This window comes from Sciurus carolinensis, chromosome 7, assembly GCF_902686445.1.
Source record: "Sciurus carolinensis chromosome 7, mSciCar1.2, whole genome shotgun sequence".
NCBI lineage: Eukaryota > Metazoa > Chordata > Mammalia > Rodentia > Sciuridae > Sciurus > Sciurus carolinensis.
The window spans coordinates 99,402,793-99,425,392 of NC_062219.1; the positions used below are offsets into that span (position 1 = coordinate 99,402,793).

At 36.7% G+C, this 22,600-nt stretch overlaps 1 protein-coding gene across 1 annotated transcript in view; it reads left to right on the forward strand.

The window, feature by feature from the left end:
* The window catches only part of Dst (dystonin), a 456,059-nt gene that overhangs the window by 227,202 nt on the left and 206,257 nt on the right, over positions 1-22,600 (forward strand). The window contains 4 exon segments of the mRNA XM_047559692.1: positions 5,422-5,511; positions 6,060-6,158; positions 7,780-7,857; positions 10,015-10,107. Coding sequence (XP_047415648.1) covers positions 5,422-5,511; positions 6,060-6,158; positions 7,780-7,857; positions 10,015-10,107 — 360 coding nt within the window.

Genomic DNA, 22,600 nt, shown 5'->3' on the forward strand with positions numbered 1-22,600 from the left:
ATGAATGACAGATAGTGTTGAGTTAGTAAACTCGTTTATGCAGAATCCTCTGATCCCATCTCCAGTCTAGCAAGGTTTCAGAATCTTCTTCAGTGGTTAACTCTTGTTCTCTCTGGTGGAAGTCAGAGGATACCTTTTGTCTTTGAAAATCGATGCCCTGCTTCTAGGTAGATAGAGGAAGGGCCTGAGAGCTTTTCTGAATCTCCTGCTTTTCATCGTCTTCAGCTCAACAATCCTTCAGATTTTGGGGCAGCATATTTGTATCTTCTAAAAGCCTTCAGTGGTTGTTTTTATCTAGGTGAAGTTCAAGCTTTTTTTCCTTTTTTGGGGGACTACCAGGGATTTAACTCAGGGATACTCACCCACTGAGCCACATCCCCAACCCTATTTTGTATTTTATTTGGAGACAGAGTCTCGCTGAGTTACTTAGCACCTCACTTTTCCTGAGTCTGGCTTTGAAATCCATATCCTCCTGCCTCAGCTTCCTGAGCCACTGAGATTACAGATGTGTGCCACTGCGTCCAGCCAGTCCAAGCTTCTTAATGTGGCCCATAAAACTGCCATGTGTCCAGGCCTACTTTCCTGTCTTACCTTCCAGATGCTTTCCCTGGAACTCACCAAATGATTTTGTGCCTTTACCTTGTTCTTGTTCTTCACTCCATTGAGAACATTCCCAGCTTCTTTGATAGGAGGAGTTCTAAAGAGCCTAGACTGGGATAAAGTTCCTTACAGTGCCCTGAACATGCTCTGAGTATATTCACTTCATATTGAAATCTCCAGATTTCTGGTATCTGTCTGGTAGGCATCAAGAGTTGGCACTCTCTACTCTCTACTTTTGGAAGGTAAAGGTGACCCTAGCATATGATGGGTGCTCAGTAAATATTTGGTGATCTCACTTGAACTGCAACCACATGGTAGCAACATGTTTAAATATGGGAAGTAAAATTCTTGTGGCATTTGTCTAGATTAATATGAACCACTACAAAGTCAGACTTTTGAAGAAAAAAAAAAAAAAAGGCAGTTTAATAAGCAGCTATATAATGATCCTCTTCTCTCCAGAGTGGAATTTGATTTAGTTCATGTAAAACCAGACCACCAAGTGATTAAAAAAATGACATTTTTGGAGTAGTAATTTGGTTGGTTGGTTTTTGAGGTTGTGTCTCTGTGTGTGTGTGTATGTGTATGCGTGTGTGTGTGCGTGTGTGTGCGCGCGTGTGTTTAATCAGTTAATCCATTTGGATAATACAGACCTGACATATCCTACTGTATATTTCTGCTATATTTTATTCTCCAAAATAACTTTATTTAGAATCATTCCCCCCCTGAAAGGTTTTCTTGTCTATTTATTTTCCTTTCTTAGGATGTTCTCTTAAGCATAAGATTAGCACCCCCTAGAGGTAAACTGCTGGTGCAATGTAGTAAAAATTTTAGAAAGTACTGAAAAATTCTGGGAGAATTTTGTGAAATACAGAAAATGATGCTTTGCTCTCATTATGTAATTCAAGTTATATAATTTAATCCCAAGGTACTTCAGAGTGCTTTTACTTTGCTCATCACTTCCTCTAACACTATTTATTCTGACAGTTTTTTGTCCCACTGGGACAAACTATCCAAAAAGAGAAGAAAGAATGTTTTATTGAAACTGGAAAACAGAAGGTTAAAGCTATTGACAGTTAGTGTAGTCATCTGTGAAGGAAAGTTACCAGGCCAAATGTGTATGACTCAGACTTAGGACAAAATAAAGTAGGTATTCCTGTGCAGGTTTAACTGTTTAGTTTCCCTTCTTTTCTTTCTCCTAAATTGCTCATGTGAGCAGATATTTCCCCAGGACCCCATTTCCTCCACCCCAGCTCATTCACTACCACCCCTTCCTCATAATGTTGGTTATAAATATTTTTAATACCATTCCTTTTTACCTAATTTGTTTTTGGTGAGGAAAATAAGATGCTATTTATAAAGCATTTAGCACAGGGTCAGATCCCTAGTAGTATAACTCACCATGCATTTTTGTTTTTTATTGTTAATAATGGTAACATTTGCTTTCCATGGAATGATAAACATGTAAATAATGATATTTTACTTTTGTTTGTTTTGCCCTGAAACCCAGGGCCTCATGCATGCTGTTCAGGTGCTCTTCCATTTAGCTACACCCTTGGCCCTGATATGTTATATTTGTAGAGCAATTTCATATACATTATCTCAAATTAATCTGTCAGACTAGAAAAGCAGGCAGGATTGCATGGAGCTAGTGTCTCATAATACTCTAAAGCATTACAGAAATTAAATCCCTCCATTTCTCTTTTTTCTTCTAAAATTCTTAAGCTACAGGATTGAGTAACTTTTCATTTTACATGCTTTCTTTTAAATTGACAAGTCAGTAATTTGAGAAAATGATAATTATATTTTCACATCATAGATTTTTTGTTCTGTAGTTTGAACTAGAGGCTTTCTTTTCTCAAACTTCTATTTTACAGATGAAAAAAAACTGAGGCCTGGAGAGTTTAGGCAGTTGGTTCAAGTTCTCGAGGCCAGGGTCAGAAGCAGGACATAAATGCAAGTCTCCTAATTCTTTTATTTTTTCTTATAACAAGATTTTCTTTTTCTAATTTGGTTTAATATGGCATAGTATTATTATTCTCCTTTTCTAAAGATACCTAATTTAATTTTTCTTTATAAATATAATGGCAAAAAATGACATCTGGTTTTGGAAGTTTTTTTCGGATGTAGGGGGTTTAGTTCAACCTGACAAGGCAAGTTGTGAAATTGCCTTCCTATGAAATAAGTGTTCAGAATCACACCCCATCTTTAACTGTCCTAGAGCGAGAAAGACACAGGAAGTGAAATGTGGAGTCTGGCGGGCTCACCAGAACTCTCAACACTGCATTAGTCACTGTTTGGGGAGGTCCCATCCTGATCACGTGCGTGTTTCCACTGTCCTTGTGTGCTGAGGATGTCAGGCCTGCACAATAAAGCCATTTATTTCAGAGATTAAGCAGCTGGCTGAGGATCAGTAGCTGCATAATATTATTTATATAAATATGATCTCTTAGAGATTCTGTTCAGACTCTTTTAGAGTTAGTCTGCTTTCTGGTTACACTGGAGGTACAGTAAGAAATACATAAATTTAGATGTATTAATGTCTGCAACATTCACAAGCTTGATTTTTAAGTAGATTTTGGCCTTATGAATTCAAGCTTGTGCCTTGCAATAGGGTTGGTATTCCATGGTGCTCTGTTGGAATTCATACTGTGCTCTAATGCAAGTTGAAAATTACACTACTAGTTCTCATCTCAGCGAGGACTTATGTTCCTGTATGTGTCATGCATGTAGTAGTTGCATTCCTGAAAAGGTCTTTGAGAATTGGTTTATTTCTAGAATGTAATTAAGGCCTTGAGGAGACTGTTATTTAATACTATCTATCCTGAGGCACATATTCCAACTCAGTGGATTTGTTACTTACTCTATTTATAGATTTTCTAAATAAGGATCGTCTATTATATGTTTTGACTTTTTAAAAGAGAAATAAAGTATTTTTTAACTTTATTTAACTGTGGTATAATCTTGTGACACCAAAGATTGAACTGGTATTCTTTGGTAACTAGGAAATCAAAATTAAATATAGGTTTGTAAAGATGGAGATTTGGTTAAAAGTAATAGACTTTCACTTTTGCTGTGCTATTTTCTAGGTACCACTGACATTAACATTTATTTAGTGGTAGAGCTACTCAACCTAAGTTTAATACATACAATATGTATTTGTGGGTAATGATGCCACATAAGTATTTGGATATTAAAAGGTTCTGTGACTTCGGCAAAAAGTCGCTATTTGCTGGGTAAAGGGGCACTAATTTGATATGAAACTCCTAAGTGGAATTTTTTTCATGAATCAAAAATATTTTCTGAGGGGTGGGAGGGGTGGGGGGGAAGGGAAAAAATAACAGAATGAATCAAACAACATTACCCTATGTAAATTTATGATTACACAAATGGTATGCCTTTACGCCATGTACAAACAGAGAAACAACATGTATCCCATTTGTTTACAATAAAAAAAATTTTTTTTTCTGACACTATTGCTGAACTGGGGTTGAAGCTCAGTGGTGGAACACTTACCTAGCATGCATGAGGGCCTGGGTTCAATCCCCCAGCATCACAAAACAAAGAAAGATATTGTAAAACATGAATGTAGTAAGCGAAGATAACCCAGTTTAAATATCATTTAAACCTTTTTTTTTTTTTTTGGCGGGGGCAAAGGATAAAAGACTTACCATTGCAGGTTTTATTCCAGTTGATATCAGGCTTTTTTTGGCTTCTTGTTGTGTAGTCATATGGTTTTTGATTAGAATTTTAGATCTTTTTATTATTTTGTGCTGTATTTTCACATGACCATTTGGGAAGTACAAAGAAGTTTGATTCATACTTAGAAACCTTTATTTAGCATTTACTCCAAAGCTTGTGCCACTGTGAAGTAAATGGGATTCTGGTTTTTGTCTCTTTGCTAGACCATTTTTCTGGCTCCTTTTAGCAGAGCAGCAAAAGTAATGCAGCCCTAACCCTGAATTGCCAACAGGTGAGGAAGTGCATTGTGACCGCCCACTGTGGAGCTGCCCTCTTAGCCTGCAAGGACACCTGTCTGTCTAACTCAAGCTTAGTAGTAGGCCAAGTACTCACAGAAGCTGCCCCTGCTGGACAGACTGAGCAGAACTTTCTGGGACTCACTGGTGGCTTGAGCTCCAGAATCATAGGTTTAATTCAGGGCTGTGCAATGAGGGAAGCTGTTACAGGTTAAGTGCTGACTTTGTGTTGGTGTTACTGATTTTGAAAACTCTACAAAAGATTTATGCTGTGCAGAGGCAGGTTTGGACAGGGGCCTTCTAATCTGACATATATGAATTTGAGAACACTTTGTTTTAAAGTAATTACAAGTTCGCAGGAAGTTGGAAAAATGATACATAGTCTCATGTAGCCTTTGCATAGCTTACATTGATAGATTTTTAATATGTCTAGTGAATACCTTTGCATCCTGGATCTTTCAGTGGTCTGAAGAGTAGAAAGACCATTTTGAGGAGGTTGGGAGTAAGAGCACAGACCATTTGTGAAAGTAGAATTATAAATAAAGTTATGGTGTTACCTTTATTGAAGAAATGGTAACCCCATGTGGTCGTCCAGGCTTACATTTATTCAGTGCATTAAAAATGTGACAATTCGGTCTTTATAAATTATAAATCTGAAATTCACTATTTTTAGCTTTGAAATCCAAATTTAATTTTTAAGTAATGTTAAAACAAAAATGAAAAAATAGGTGGATGAACAAATACCATATGAAGAATGTTTTCTACTTACCCCTTTCTTGTTTAAGAATGTGAAGAATGATTCAGAATTCAAGGACCAAAAGTTTTGTTTCTTTTTCTTTCTGTGTAGGTTCGGAAACATGTGAATGATCTCTATGAAGACTTAAGGGATGGACACAATTTGATCTCTCTCTTAGAGGTTCTTTCAGGAGATACCTTGGTAAGTGTCAATTTTCTTAATTCTTTTTGAAGAACATTTAATCCACTCCACATGTGACAAGTGTGTTCTCAACACAGACTTTTCAGATTTTTGCAACACTCATCCTTCCAGCTGTGAATTCTACCAGGGGGGGAAACAAAAGTTCTGGTTAGATATCTAAGCATTCTCAGACTTCAAATGGTGTGAATTTGAGAGACTTGAAGCACTTTGGTGACTTTGCTTATATAATCAGTTCTATGGTTAAACTACTATTTTTGTTCTTGCTTTTTTTTTTTTTTTTTTAACCTTCAGGTTTTTTTGTTTTGCTTAGCAGCAGTTGGATGCATAAGATAACCACACATTAAAAGACTCACAATAGCAAGGAAATAAACATTGCTTTTTGAAAAACGGTCTAACCCATTCCTCAGGTGTCATTTCCTTTTTTGTGAACATTACCTCCCCTTCTTGGTTACTGTGTTCCCTCATTATGTTCTGTTCATGCTCTTCTTTTCATTTCTGGTCTGTCTTGTGTCTTTGCTGTCCTTTCTTCTGTCTGTTATATTCATTAGCCAAGGGAGCGAGATTTTTTGAAGACCTTACGATTGGTGAGTGCCACAGAAGCATGCGCATATGAACAGCATGAGGATGTGGAGGATGAGGATAAGGGGGTAGGTGTCGGCCCCCATAACTCGACTAACCTAGCGGGTCCAGTGTGGTGAGCACTAACCTGATAGAGCAGTAACTCACGGGCTTCTCTTGAGATTAGTGTAGGAAGGACCAAAGCCTACCACAAGGTGGATGTCTGTGTACCAAAAAACTGGACAAAGGAAATATTTTCTCTTTAAATTTATCTTCAGAGAGATAAGATGAATTACGTATTCATTACTGTGCACCACATGGTAAGTGCACATATTTGCTAAATTATATGACAGTTAAAAATTTTTATATACCTCATATATAAGCGTGGAAATCTTACAAGCATGCTAATTCTTATGCAAACTCATTTCAATTATGGAATTGATATTCCAAACATGGCAACTATTGATTTGTCCAAAGGGACGTATAGAAATTTTATTTAGAATTTAAGTTTCTGCTTTAAATCATACCTATTGGCAGTAGGTGTTTGGTGGACTTTCTTATATCATAGGTATTACCATATTTAGAAGACAGGAAGAGTTTAAAATCGAGCATTCGAACAGATCCCACAGAGCTGTTGAGTCTCATGACCCACAGCTAACATTAGCCCACCTCTGCAAGGCAGATGTGCTTCTTTTGTCATCTCCATCCCGGATGCCCCTGATTTCCTTGGGAATTGTGCTTTTGTTGGATCCAGAGGGTGAATTTATCAACATATTTTCTGCACTGGTTATGCAGAACTTATTTTTCCCTTTTGTGGTCTGCTGTCTGTTTTATCATGGAACCTTTGGCTTCAGCAACCTACTCATATTTAAGAAGCTAAGTTGTTAGTTTTGCCTTTTTGTTTTTCCCTTTGGGAGATTTTGTGTGACAAATTTCTGCTCCATTCTTTGTATTTTTGTTAAGCATTTCTCAGCTCTGTTTCCTTATGTTTTCCTTCTGCTCACTTGTATTGTTTCTTAAGGGAAACAGTGCTAAGGAAAAGAACGATGGTTTGTCACTTTTACCCAAGACTGCGAAAGTAATCCTGTCCATCCCCATGCAGTGTAAAACTAGTAGTCTTGTCTCATTATCATAGAGTCCAGTTTTGTGATAAAGCTAAAATAAAATAAAGAGGAAATACATTATGTGATTTTAATTGCTTTTTTTCTCTTCCTCTATCACACTAAATCAACCTTTCTTCTTGGTGATTTTTGTACTAATTGCATGCTATGTTACCTCATTTTCATTAACATATCATATATGTAACAATTATAAACACCCTCTTGCTAACAGTCAGTGTTTTATTAAGAAGGCAAAATTGGGAATGATATTTAATTATTTCTGTGCATCCACAGTTAAATATCTGTAGGCTAGGATTGTTCTGTTATGGAACATTAATATGTATGTTCTATGGAATTTCTCTTTACCTTTTGTTTAGATAAAACATTTGGAATAAAGTATTAAATTTAAAATGTATTAAGAAAAAGTCCCTAGTAGTTTAAATCCAGTTCTAGATAATACAAAAAAATTAAAAGCTTTAAATTATGGGCTTACCTAAATAGTAAATATTGTTTTAATATATTCAGATAAGTGGAAAGTCTATTGAAGTTAGCATGGGCAGTGGTATCAGAAACTACGGTGTTTTTTATACCTGCATTTTTCTGTTCTTAGCCCAGAGAGAAAGGTCGGATGCGTTTTCACAGACTACAGAATGTACAAATTGCACTTGACTATTTGAAAAGACGCCAGGTATGAAGGTTTTCAGACTCTAATCATATGAACATATGTGATTAAGTAAATCTACATAGAAATGTGTCAGGGAATGAAAAAGGTTAAATATGGCTATGAATTATAATAATTAAGCTATGCTTAGGAGAAGCAAACATTTAAAAATGTTTTTAAACATTTGTTCCCAGAAAAGGAAGTTAATATTAGGTATAAGCTCAGAGGAATTATAAGTGGCTACATTTCCATCTGAATGAGAGCAACTAATTTTCCCTGTCTGAATTGGAATGCATTTGCCTAGGCAGTTAATGACATTTTAGTAGCAATGGAATGTTAAGTATGCCTATAAACAGTTCTTGGTACTGGGGAAACATTTTATTTTTTATACTTAGTATATAAAAATACCTCATTTTATTAAAATATTTTATATCATACTTTCTAAAACTCAGTGTAAGCATTCATAGTACTTAGTAGTGATTAGGCAATTTTTTAAAAAAGTTGATAATTAGTCTGTTTTATGCTGCTATAATAGAATACCTGAGACTGGGTTATTCTTAAAGAACAGAAATTTATTTCTCATAGTTTTGGAGGGTGGAAATTCAAGATCAAGGCACCAGCATTTGGTGTCTGCTTTCTCTTGAGGAGAGGACCCCTGTGTTTTCACACAATAGAAGAGATAAGGGACAGTAAGGTGAAAAGGGAACTCAGTCCCTCCATCAAGCCCCTTTTTATAAGGGCATCTCATTGCACTCATGAGAGGAGGAGCCCTTATGACATAATTCATCCATTCCCCCTCCCGACCCCCATGGTCCTGGGGATGGAACCCAAGACCTCAGCCCTGGCAAACCCTCTACCACTGAGCTACATCTCCAGCCCCATAATTATCTCTTGAAGTCTCACCTTTCAATACCATTGCAGAGGCAGCATCTAAATTTTGGAATGATATACATTCAAATCGTAGCAATAATATTAGGTAATTTATGAGTGGTTAAAACTAAAATAAAATTCCAGACAGCCTGAGGTTTCAGGAGAAATCTTAGGAAATAATGAATAGCATGTTGGATATGATCTTGATCTGGTAGCATTTTTGTATTAACAGTAGCATAAAATCAGAGTATTAGTAATTTTTAAGTACAAAAAAAGAAAAAGAAGAGTTGAAAATTAATGAAAACAATGAGAAATCAGAGGTGGCAACAATTTTGTTTTTTTCAATGGAGCAGTGGAGCAGGTGAAAAAAAGGAAGTAAGGAAAAGGGGAGAGGGAAACACTGGATTTTATTATTCTTTTATTTAGCTTATTATGTACATATAAATGCCTTTAGTTATTAAATGCTATTAGTGCTTAAATGTTTTAAATATTTCTGTTTTCCTCATTCTGCATTCTAGTGGAATTTTTCAAAGTATTAATGGTTGCTAATGCCCTCTTGCCCGAAATGTTTTTGATAGTATTCTTCCTGGAAGTAAAATGTTAGATATGTTATATAACACTTGACATTTAATTCATGATATTTGACTCTTTTGTTTAGGAAGTAATGTTAGATTATCATTACATTGACTTACCCAAATGCATAGTTTAGCAGTTGATAAGCTTTAGGTCTGAGTATTATACTATTTTTAAAATTTGAACAGCCTTCCAGATGCTCAATGATTTATATACTTATTTATGATAGGTTGATATAAAAATAGTTGTGTTTTAAATCGCTTGTAATGGAAGTGTGAGAAGTTGTTAAAATTATTTTATGGATCAGAACAATTTCCTACCTAATGGTAAGGATGAAAAACTTATTTTGAAAGAAAAATTGTTTCTAATGTGAAGATCACAGATACTTAGGCCTTTCTGACTGGAGTTGTATTTTTAACAAGTAGGTGCTTTTAGTACATGTTTTAGAAGACAAAAACCACAGTAATATCTGTGTTGCCTTTTTGCTTACCCTGTACTTTCCTATATTAAAATAATTGAGGACTGGGGATGTAGCCCAGTGATAGAGTATTTGCCTAGAGTGCAGGTGGCTCTGGGAACAGTCCCCGATACCCCTCCTCTGTCCCCCCAAAAGAAGGTAACAGTAAACCAGTAATTTGGTGATTATCATATTTTCATATTTAAGAATTGCTTTTCCATAGGTAAAGATAACTCAAGTGCTGGTTTGGTAATAGTTTTCTCTCTTTTTCATATATGTAACAGGTGAAATTAGTGAATATTAGAAATGATGACATAACAGATGGAAATCCCAAATTGACTTTGGGTTTAATATGGACAATAATTTTGCACTTTCAGGTAAGTCCAGTTTTTCTTAGTTATCACTTCTTAAGTCTCTTCTGGCTAATTTTCTGGTTCATATGAAGAGGGTTTTATATCCTATGGAAGAAATGTCAATTTCACATTGATTTTCTTTTTTTTTTTATTATACTGTAGATAATACTCGAGCTTATCCTAAAGACTGATTTTCTTAAACAATATATTGAATTGTTCTTTGAAATAACACTCTGTGAACCTGGCTTCTCATTTTCTGTTCTCCATGAGCTTGAATGTAGTTTTAAGGACTGTACTTGTAATCTTAGGGATGGAAGGCAGAGGGTTTTTTTCTTTTCCTTGAATGTGGACACATTTCTTTCATTTTTTGGACAAATGTTATCTACTTTAGAGACTTAAAGATTTTATTAGGCAATCTTTATTTAGACTAATTTTAATAAACTATTTTCCTTTGACATACACTAGATGGCAGTAGAATTATCCTAAAGAGATTTGACTTAGATGTAAAGTACTACTTACGTTGTGACTAGCTGTGCTTTCTCAGCCCAGATTTGAGTGTAAGCTTATTAACCACAAATTATTACAAACTTGTACCAAGTGAGTACTAATTTTGGTTTAGTTTTAGTAAAATGAAACATTATGAAAACATCATCTTTCATTTGATTTAAGATGGCTTCTCTCTTTGAAACTTGCATTAGTTTAATTGTCTGTTCATGAAATGTTTGTGCACAAAACCAGCCCAAAGTAGGCATCCTGTGCCTTTTACTGATTACTCGGCAGTTGAACCTTGAAGTTAAGATAGATAGCTTGCTAGCTTCACAAAGGAATTGGGGTTCTGAATCAAATCTTGAGAGGACTAAAGCTTAAAAAATGGCTAAAAATAATGTTTGTAGGGGAATGGGGACCCATTTGAGAATGGGAGAGAGATGACAGATATGGAGAGCTTTAGGGAGGAGATGCTAAGTAGGTTCCAGGACCCAAACAAGCATTGTAGAAAATATGAGGAGGAAAGGTGTTAGCCAAACTGTAGGGAGGTTAACATAGGCAAATGTCCAGTCAGCTTCACTGTGGAAATCATTACTGGAGGGCCCCATCCTTAGGGGACCACAGGTTTTATGAAGCACAAAAACAAGTCCAGGATTTAGATATGGAACCCAGACCTTGTAACAGAATTGGGTAAAGTCTAAGTAGAACTGACCCCAAAGTTGAATTACTGTGGAGTTCTTCAGTAACTTTCTCAGAGAACCTTTAGTTAGCCCTCCGTGGATCAGGGTCCCTTCTAGTAGGATTGAAGCTTCAAAAAGTTCAGATGGATCTCTCACCCTGCACAAAACTCAACTTAGGTGGATCAAGGACTTAGGCCCTAGAACAGAGACCCTGTACCTAATAGGAAAAAAAAAAAAAAAAAAAAAAAGGTAGGCCCATATCTCCACTATGTTGGCTTAAGAACTGACTTCCTTAACAAGACTCCTAAAGTGCAAGAAGTAAAATCAGGAATCTATAAATGGGATGCAATCAAACTAAAAAGCTTCTTCACAGCAAAGGAAATAAGAATGTGAAGAGAGAGCCTACAGAATGGGAGTAAATCTTTGCCACCTGTCCCTCAGATAGAGCATTAATCTCCAGAATATATAAAGAACTCAAAAAACTTAACACCAAAAATCCAAATAACCCAATCAATAAATGGGCTAAGGAATGAACAGACACTTCACAGAATAAGAAATACAATTGATCAACAAATATATGAAAAAATGTTCATCATCTCTAGTGATTAGAGAAAAGCAAATCAAAACTATACTGAGATTTCATCTCACTCCAGTCAGAATGGCAGTTACCAAGAATACAAACAACAATAAATGTTGACGAGGATATGGGAAGAAAAAGTACACTCATATATTGCTGGTGGAACTGCAAATTGATACAACCACTATGGAAAACGATGTGGAGATTCCTCAGAAAACTGAGAATGGAACCACCATTTGACCCAGCTATCCCACTCCTCAGTTTATACCAAAGGACTGAAAATCAGCACACTACAGTGATGCATCCACATAGATGTTTATAGCAACTCAATTCACAATAGCTAAACTATGGAACCAACCTAGGTGCCCTTCAACAGATGAATGCATAAAGAAATCATGGTATATTTACACAATGGACTATGACTCAGCCTTAAAGAAAAATGAAATGATGGCATTTACCGATAAATGGATGGAACTGGAGAATATCATGCTAAGCGAAATAAGTCACTCCCAAAGAACCAAAGTCTGATGTTTTCTCTGATATTCAGATGCTAATTCACAAGAAGCTGGGTGGTAGCACTAGGGGAAGAATAGAGGTGCTTTGGATTAGACACAGTGGAGTGTGGGAGGAGAGGGGGCCTGGGGTAGGAATGATAGTAGAATGAATCTGACATTATTAGCTTATGTACATATATGATTGCATGACCTATGTAATTCTACATCATGTGCAACCAGAAGAATGAGAAGTTATACTCCATTTATGTAAGATGTGTCAAAATGCATTCTACTGTCATGGATAGCTAATTAGAATAAAAAAAAAAAAAAAAAAAAAAAAGAATCCCAGATGGGAAGATCAGAGGCCTGTCACAGGAGGAAGCCCATCTCTCCACCACCCCATAACTGGTGAGGCTGACTGAGTCTGAGTTTTGGACATCAGAACCCAGACTCCTGTGGAACAGTAGAAAGCTTTCAGGCTTTAGAAAAAGGGAGAATTAAGTTTTGTTCTTGACTTTTTTAGATTTCTTGCTGTGATGGCATTGGGTAAATTATTTAATCACTCTGAGCTTGAAAAATTGTGTTTTAGAAAACAATTTATTATTTCTTTCTAAAACAGATGGAAATGAGCAGAGTCCTTAGTGAGGGAGATAAGCTGAGAAGCTGAGTTGATGTTCACAGAGAGTAGTGTTAAAGGCCAAGACTCAGGGGAGGATGGGAAACTGAATCTAAGGGATGAGGGTTTTTTGGTGATGGTGGTGATGGTACTTTTGTTGAATCTAGGACCTTATACATGCTAGGCAAGCTCTCTGCCACTGAACTATATCCCCAGCCCTTTTTATTTTAATTTTGAGATGGTCTCACTAAGTTGCCAAGTCTGGTCTCAAATTTATAATCTTCTGCCTCAGCCTCCTGAGTAGATGGGGTTACAGGCATGCACTACAGAGCCTGGCATGCACCAAGAAATGATAAATTTTGAAGGAGGGAAGGGACTTGGACCACAGGCATAGAGGACAGAGAAGAGGTCTTAGTAAGGGAGGATTCAGCTCTACCCTGAGAGATTAGAAAACAGTAGACTACGAAAGACATGGGGGTGAAGGCAGTGGGAAGACTACTGACCTGCTGAGTGGGTTTGATGGCAGGTGGGATGTCCTCTTTGTCCACTGGGCATCTGGAGACAGGTGAGGAGAACAGAGCTGAGAAATCAGAGGTACAGATAATAATCATCTTGGGAGTTATCAATATGCAGCTGATTGTTGAAACTACCACAGAGAAAGGATCTTTAGAAGACCCAAGAGAGCACAAATGGAGAAGTACTGAAGGATAGAAATTGGGGGAGGGCCCATGATTACAGGTGCAGGAGAAGATGCTACTGAGGAAATAGAAAAGGAATATTTGTAGAAATGGGTGAAGCAACAGGAAGATGAATTGATGAAACCAAGAGAAGAAAATTTCAAGTACAAAGGAAACATGAGCAGTAAGAAATGTAGCTAGAGACCATGAGAAGATTATATCAGTGTGCAGGTTAATAGTTTGTGAGGAAGATGTGGGAGACTTTGGAGAAAACACTCCCAAGCTGTTGGGAGCAGAAACTAGAAAATAATAAATAGACCAGTGAGGAAATAGTTGAGAATTAGAAGCAGTGGATTAAGACTCTAAGTTTGAAGAAATTTGAGGCAAAAGATCCTTCAAGAAGAATTACATATTAAGGAAGCTCTTTGGGGCTATATGGGTATAGCTCTTTGGTAGAGTGTTTACTTAGCATGGGTGAAAGGGAAGAGAAAGTTCAGTTAGAAGAAATACCAAAAGAAAGTTTCCTTCTGACATGTTCCTGTGGAATCCATTGTGTTGTAGGACTTGAATTACAAGATGTTATAACTGTTAATACCAATATTTTAAAGTTAGACCAAAGTCTATTGAAAATGGAACATACGTATATTTTGGTAAAAATGGAAATGTTTCTTCCTATTTAAATTAAATAACTTTTCTTAGTACTGTGATAACTGAAGATTAGAACTGTTTTTTGGTTATGCCAAGACATGAAGCTATTTATAACAGTGGTAATCATTCCTCACTCAGAGTGACGGAGCCTTTTTTCCCCCTCTCTGTACTTTATATAAGTAAGGGAAGTAATTTCAGAAGACCAGTTTATTTATTTTAAAAATATGGGCATGACTAATAGAATCTGTGTTTCAGGAAGGCATTCTGCAGGTGGGCATTGTCCTTCCAGTAATCCTATACCATTATACCATATGCTCAGTCCAGAGAGATTAAGATAATTAAGTTCATTGTCTTGTCTGTAATCAAGGGTGATAAATCTGTTGGCCACATATATAGAAATAGAGAGGCACAGAAAGAGAGCATTGTGATAGAATTGTGAAAGGATTAGAGAATAAGGAACATTTTTATAGCTATTAGAGGTAGGCTTTGCAAGATGGATGCCAACTACCAGGCAGATACTAAATCCGTGCCCTTGCTGGGAGAGGAAACAGTGTATGTGGCAAGGAAATGGACAGTTGCTTAGTTTGGCAGGACTAGAGGGAAGGGCGGCAGGGAGTGAAATCACAGGTTGCCTCTCCAGCATTTCAGTAGGAATCCTGGGCACATTACACATTTAGATATTTTGAGTAATGTTCTGTTGCCTTTGAAGACATTGAACATCAAATGAACATCAGCCCAACCAACCCAAGACCTTGTTTTTGCCAGTGTCTTCAGTTTTTGCCACTGGAGAATGTTAATTTCCATTTTAAATGTTAAAGGAAAATAATACAGTGTGGTGTCTACTACTAACAAACATCTGCAACATCATTGATGATTAATTGAATATTCTTACTCAGTGAGATATAATGAGTTCTATCTTCTAATTTCTTTCTTTCTTTTTATTTTTTATTTTTTTGCAGTCAAATGATGTTTGCCTACGTGTTAAGGCCATTTTATGCCATGCTAATTTCTTTTGTACCATATCTATGACTCAGTGTTAGAAATATGCACACCTTAGATAATCAGGTTCCATACTAATTTATTATTTTTCCAGCAAGTCCCTGCTAAAACTGAACAATATTTAACTAGAGTACACTTATGAAGGTTACATATAAAGTTTAACTGCCTTCACTCATGTATAACAATGCACCGATGTTTCCTTTGGCCAAGTTTCCCTGTTTTAAATCATATCATTCATCTATCTGCTCATATGAAAATTTTAATGATCAGAAAATAGTGATGACTTGGAACTGTATGTTATTTGAAAAATACTCCAAACTATTTTAAAAGATTGATTTTAGAAACAATTTTTTTAAAGTTTTATTCAGTATTTATTTCTCCTTTGGCAAATTATTGAATCATATTTTTATGTCTGCTGTGTTGAATAAGAGTCTTTAATATAATTTAGGATTTTTTTTGAGCTTGTTTGTGTGCAAGTACCAGAATTAGTTGGTGTTTCTTAAGGAAAAAGGTTTTATGATAGAGAGTAGAGACTATCTGAAACTAAATTTGAAAGCACTTAGTATTTGCTTTCTCTTTGCTCTCGGATTGGTTGAATCACCAGTAGTTTCAAAGGTTAATGCAAACTCCGGTAGCGTGTCTGCATTACAGAAAGCTGAGAGTTAACGTGAGGGTCATAATCTTCTCTAGCAGTAAATCGAAGGGTTTGCCTTGAAAGCTCATCAGTGTTGTCATTTGGCAGTGAGCAGTAATGTTGGTCTAAGAGGATTGGTGGCCAGAAATAAGCCACAGTGTCTAATGAGACACAGGGACCCGACTGGGCAAGATGCCACAGCATTTCTTGCGTGTGCCTTTTCATAAGCAAAATGGCCTCAGGCTGAAGAGGATGGTCACAAAGTGTGTGAGGAGTTAGAAGTCAGAATAGAATTTCTGGACTTCATGGAGAAGGTCTAAGTCCTGGATTTTGAAATGAGTGGATTTGTGGAGCTGTGATTTACAGGTCAAATGGGGAATGTGTGTGGCTGTGTAAGAGCTGAGAAAGAAGAACAATATTTCGATCCTGCCAAAACTCCTTTGAGCCCTGAAAAATATCCTCCCGGAAGAAAATATTTCAGAAGAAAACCGAGCCAGAAAATTGTAGGTAACCCAGAGTTGGTCGAGGAAAACAGTGGAAATGAAGGCAAAAAGTGTGATATTCAGCTTTCAAGAAAACAGCCAGCTCTTTTATCCAGAGGACTGGTACCGGAGGACCCTGCTCCCCCTGGCCCCACACCAGAAGACTGTGCTCAGCGAGAGAAGACAGAGGTTGCAGCTGATGGTGTTACACAGAAACTTCTGCTGAGGGCTGCAAGCAGTGGGTCTTACCAAGTGAACACATCTCCTGCTAAAGACAGTGAAAGAGAAGCACAAGTTAGTGCCCTGGATGAAGAGCTTTCAGAAAAAGACAGCACTCCATATTGCGAAAAGAGGAAGAAGCATTTAGATGATGTTAAAACAGGAGAAATAACATTCCAGAGAAAAACTGATGTTTTTTCTTTCCGAAAGGCAGCCAGCTTAAGTTCCATTCACTATGGTAGAGAGAGATCACTTGAAAAGAGTGAATCTGCTGAAAACCCCTCAGAAAGTTATAGTGTTCAAGACAGGCCAGGCACTGAGAGATTTTACCCTTGTGCAACACAACATGTTCAGTTCACAAGAAGGAGATGCCATTCACTCTGTGCTATTGTGTCCTCTGTTTCCAAGGACACATATGGAGATGAGGTAAGTGAAATGTGATGCTTGAGTTTAAGGTAAAAATAAGTATTCCACTTGCCTTCATCAGACTGAGGTTTTGTGATTTGTTATTTTCATAATAGTTTATGTGAAAGCTGTAGAGTTCTTGGTGTATTTTATTCATAGCCTTAAATTTGATGATTGTGATTTTATTTTGTGTTATTTGCATTCTTTATTCACATTTTACTTCCGATATTCTGCACATTGTTGGAATAATTAGAAAAGACTGGTTTAAGAGAATGTGTATTTTCTAAATTTCTCTAGTTCATTGACTTTTCTTATGGATTAGCCTGTGGAAACTTAGCTACATGGTAATTACAAGTTAAATTACAGAACAGTCATAGCAATCTTTCGAAATAGTAGAGGGGATTTTGAGTATTCCCCAAACCAAGAAATAATAAATGTCTAAGGTGATAGATATGCCAATTGCCCTGATCTGATCGTTACAAATTGTATTCATGTATTGAAATGTCTCACTGTACCCCATAAATATATACCATTACTATATGTCAATTAAAAATTTAAAAATATTAAAAAATAAAAGCAGTCATGATAAGACAATAGTTCGGATATTGTTTAATAATAACTTGGATATGTGTATACAGTACAATTACCGGTCAGTGCTGACTTGCTGTCCCACAAGTTTAAAACGCCAAATTCCAGTTCCCTATCAGTTTTCATGTATAAAAACATCCAGAAAATTGCTTCCAATTCTGTATGTATGTTGAGTGTGGGGGCACAGATGAACTTGCTTAAATTTGTTCTTCTCTTTGTTATGTGAGTTATTCCTTAGCTCCCATCAGAAATCAGAAATCATTAAGGCAGCATGTGATAGATATTTGAATAGGACACACACTACCGGGAAGTTGAGATCTTTATTACTGACATTAATATTTAAGTTCCAGATAAGTTACTCCTCTGGGGTTTTTACTTGTTTAAAATGTAATAAGATCTGCATTTATTTACTTGCATGAAAAGTACAAACAACTTTGCCATGTTACCAGTTGAGAGTTGACAGCTTTTTCTTTAAGCCGTTCCTAACTTTATCTTTTAACCAAAAAATTTGGATGTGAATTATATTTGTAATATTTAACATTCCTGGGAAGGTCATTGTATCATTGAGCAGAAATCATTTATTTGCACAGTGATAGAATGAGGTTTTATCAGGGTTAGTGTGCAGTCATCATTGACCTTAGCTGGTGAGTTCTCCTGAAGGTGTTCCAGTTTGTACACACACACACACACACACACACACACACACACACCTTACCATTATTATGTCATCACTTTTGTTTACATTTTACAGTGGTTGCATTTTAAAAAGAAAGCCTTCAGTCTGTCATTCTCTGTGTAGGTCTGGCAGAAAGGCTGGTGCAAAAAAAAAAAAAAAAAATCAAACAACAAAACAAAACAAAAAAAGCAAACAGTTTGGCTGCTATACACATATGAATGTAAGCACTTGGTTTATTTTCACGTTTTCCAACTGCTTTTTGCATAATTTGGCTTCAAGTCGGTATATTTTTTTTCCAGTTCTGTAAATTCTTAAAATCTGTTTCCTAAGTGGCGTATGAAAACCCCTCCCCCCACTTTTAGTATTATTCTTAGGCCCAGGAGGATTTTACTCTTGTTTATCCAGTGATTTTGAAACTTGAGAAAATCTGCATGAAAATAAGTCATAAACTTTCCATCAGAATTGTTAAGCAGTGATTTGGAGGTACTTAACAAAAGCCTAGCTTCTTCTGCTAGGTCAGAGTTGAGTGGGAGAGTCATTATTTTATCTGAGGAGTTTGACATCTCACTTCCCTGCAGTGCAGATGAAAACTATTCTGTGGCATACAAAGAGTCAGAACCAACAGTTTAGCTATTCCTCTTAGAGCATTCTTTCTGTTTCCTTGGAGGTGTTTGACTCTGCTTAATTGTCTCTGCTTAAACTTTCCACAGAACTCTTTATCTTGCATTGGATTCCACATTTTATTAGATGCAGTAGAGTGCTCCCAACCTCTTCATTAGTGTTTAATCCCAGAAATGTTTTGTTAGCCAACACTCATTTATTCCTTTCACATTCTTTTTTATGTCTTTCCTATTTGATCCATTCTTACTCTTAGTTGTATGCCTGGTTGGGCTTGGTGACATTTGAGTTAATTTCCAAGTAGAATAATGTACAATTCTTTGAGCTCATCTTAACCTGACTTGAACTCCTCAAGTCCTGTGACATTAGTCACTCCCAGTGCAGATGACCAGGGTACCTCCTCTTTAAATCCTTATAATAGGCTGACCTAGAGTGGCCCTCCAGGCTCTGGGGCTTTGTGGAGACCAATCAGCTGGCCCTTCCTCACATGCCAGATGAATATAAATCTCATAAGCATGCTACATATTTATTAGGATAAGTCGGTGAGTTAAATAAGGAAAAAAGGGGAGTATCTTAGATTTGTGTGCTGCTTTTAATTGGTAAAATTAAAAGCAGACATAGTATGTCTTATGATCATCCCAATAACTGTATGAAATAGGCCAAATTGACAGGTCTTCTTATATAGAATGAAGAAATAGAAACTCAGATATTAAGTAAATCCTGAGGGAATATAGTAAATAGGATTAGTTGAGTTAATGGTGGCACAACATCTGTTTCATTTATTTGTCAAAGAAGTTCTGCTTGGGTATAGTAGCATACCTGTAGTCCCAGCTAATGGGTGACTGAAGCAGGAATATTGCTTGGGCCCAGAAGTTTGGTACTGTAATGCCCTATGCTGATGGGATATCCACATTAAATTCAGCATGAGGAGGAACAAGCTCACCCAGTTCAGAGATGGAGCAGGTCAAAAACTCATATGCTGATCAGTACTGGGATCACACCTGTGAATAACCACTGCACCCCAGTCTAGGAAACATAGCAAGACCCTATCTTTTGGGGGAAGAACATTCTGAAGGAGACTGGGCACGGTGGCACATACCTGTAATCTGAGCATCTCAGAAGGCTGAGGCAGAAGGATCCAGAGTTCAAAGCCAGTCTCAGCAAAAGTGAGGCACTAAACAACTCAGTGAGATCTGTCTCTAAATAAAATACAAAATAGGGTTGGGGATGTGACTCAGTGTTTGAATGCCCCTGAATTCAATCCCAGGTACCTCTCCCTGCCACCCCCCCAAAAAAAAAAGTTGTGAAGGAGATTGCTAAGAAGAGATCAGAGCAGGAGTTGATGTTTAGAGGGTCATCTGTGAAGGATAAATGTCATAAACAGAGTGACAGAGGGTAGATTATCTTTGGGAACAAGAGGGATGCTCTCAGGGATTCCCTGGTTTATTCAATAAATACTTCTCATACCTTGTGACAGGGTCTCCTACCTTTTCCCTTGAGCTCTTTCCACAAATAATTCTTTTTGTTTTTTCCCAGTTTCACAAATTCCACCTTTTCCCAGTCCTATCAGGTTGATGTCAGAAAAGATAGTTGAATTCTGTATTTATAGACCCTGGTGTCTCTAATCTGAGCACATGTACAAATAATCTGAGGGGATTTCAAATAATATGGATACATTGTTGTGTGTATGTCATCCCCAGTGAACCTAATGTACTAGATCAGGCTGGAACTTCTACAGGTGATTCTGATGGGTAGGACAGTGGACAGGGAGCTGTTTACTATTCTTATTCTATGAATCTGCTCAGTTTGGTCCCAGGGTCCTTGCAGTGGAATCGTTTGGAATGTTTATTGAAAACATCCTATCCCAGATTTAACTTCATCAGAATAGTTTTTGGCAGGGAGAGAGCATTGTATATGTGTTAGGCATCTGGTCATGTGTTTTTAAGTCATAAAATTTTGAGAATTGACATTCCCCCTTGCTTAGCATTCGCTGTTTGATTTTCTTCTCAGTGTAGATTTTCTGATGAGCAGTGGATAATGGTCCTAAAAGGCAAGAGGTCTGAGTTCTTTATAGCCAAGCTTTGCCATCAGAAGGCAGTGTGACTCGGCAGTTCATTTCTCTAGGTCTAAGAAGGAGGATCTTGGACCAGATCATGATTTTACTACTGATGGTGTTTGTTGAGTCCTGTGATATGCTAGCCACTCCCCCATTACATTATTTAACTTCCAGAGCAGGCCTATGAAGTGGTTCTTTTTAAGATTTACCTTTTGGATGAGAAAACTGAGGCTCAGGAAAGTTTAAATAAATTACCCAACTCACTTAACTAGCAAGTGATGGAACTTGTATTGACCCCAAGTTGTCTACCAAGTTGAACTCTGAACCTATGCAATTTGCCCTCCTTTGTCCATATATAGCCCTTTCAGCTTTAAATGTTCATGAACCCATGTACAGAAGTGCGAGCTTTTTTGTTTGTTCCATGATTTTACCACTTCCCTCCCTCTCTTGCTGTATTTCTGTGTCAAACACTTATTATGTATTAAAAATTGAACCCAAACTGGGCACTTGGAGTTAAATAAAACAGTTATAAGCATTGCAGCCCGCTGTTTGTTCAAATGACAGGACCAGGGCCGTAAAACTTAGGTTCCTGAAAATTAGGCTTCTGAGATGGTGATTGTAAGAACCCAGAAATCACTCCGGACACAGGAACTCACATAAAAGAGTTTATTAAGCAAACAGAGTGTCTCCCTGCAGGGTAAGAGAGAAAATGAGAGGAAAAGAGAGAGCGCATGCAAGAGAGAGAGTGAAAAGCGAGGAGGAGAGAGAAAGAATGAAGAAAAAAATGGTGGGGGAGCTATCCTTAAGCAGTTGAATTCCGGACCAATAATGGAGAAGGATACTTGCAAGCTGACTGATGAACTAATAGCTAGCTAGGATGTTCACAGACTGACAAGAAGTTGAGAGGTGGGGAAATGACTGCAGCATAAATGGCAGGGGAGCAGCTTTATATTATATTATAGTGATGAATTTTAACTTCTCACAAAACCATATGGCCATATTAAAGAAGGAAAGTACTTCCATGTTTCTTTTCATTCTTTGGTGAATTGCCAATTAAGAGTGCAGTGACATAAAGGAATGAAGGATGAGAAATGGGGAATTATGGATATTGTACAAAGCATATCATCAGTCTCTTGAGTAATGAAGATTTGAGTATTTTTATTATAATATTTATATTAAAAACTAAAAATATATTCACCATCTTAGGTGAGAGGAACACATTAATACTCAATTGCTCTGAATTATATTTACTCATTAATTTTTCTCTGATAATAAGAAGTGTAGGTGATAGAATTCATATTGAGAATTCAAGGACTAGAATTAAACCTAAATGTGCTTTTCCTTTCATTTGATAGTTTCGCTCCACAGATCTTGAAGACAAAGGTAATTCATTATAGTTGACTGGTTCGTTTCTTTCTGAACAATTTGATCTCTTTTTAAAATATACAGATGAATTTATTGATTTTTGACTAGTTCTTGTCATTTAGATTTCACAACTAGTTTTTAAAATCAAGTTTTAAAATAATAGTGTAGAACTGAGGTCCATATATTATAATGCTTCTGTTTTTTAAATTAAATGAAGGATTTACAGAAGTTTTAAATCCTTTGCTCTACAAAAAAGGTAGTAATTTTTATGTTGGGGTTTCTCTCTCTTTGAATAAG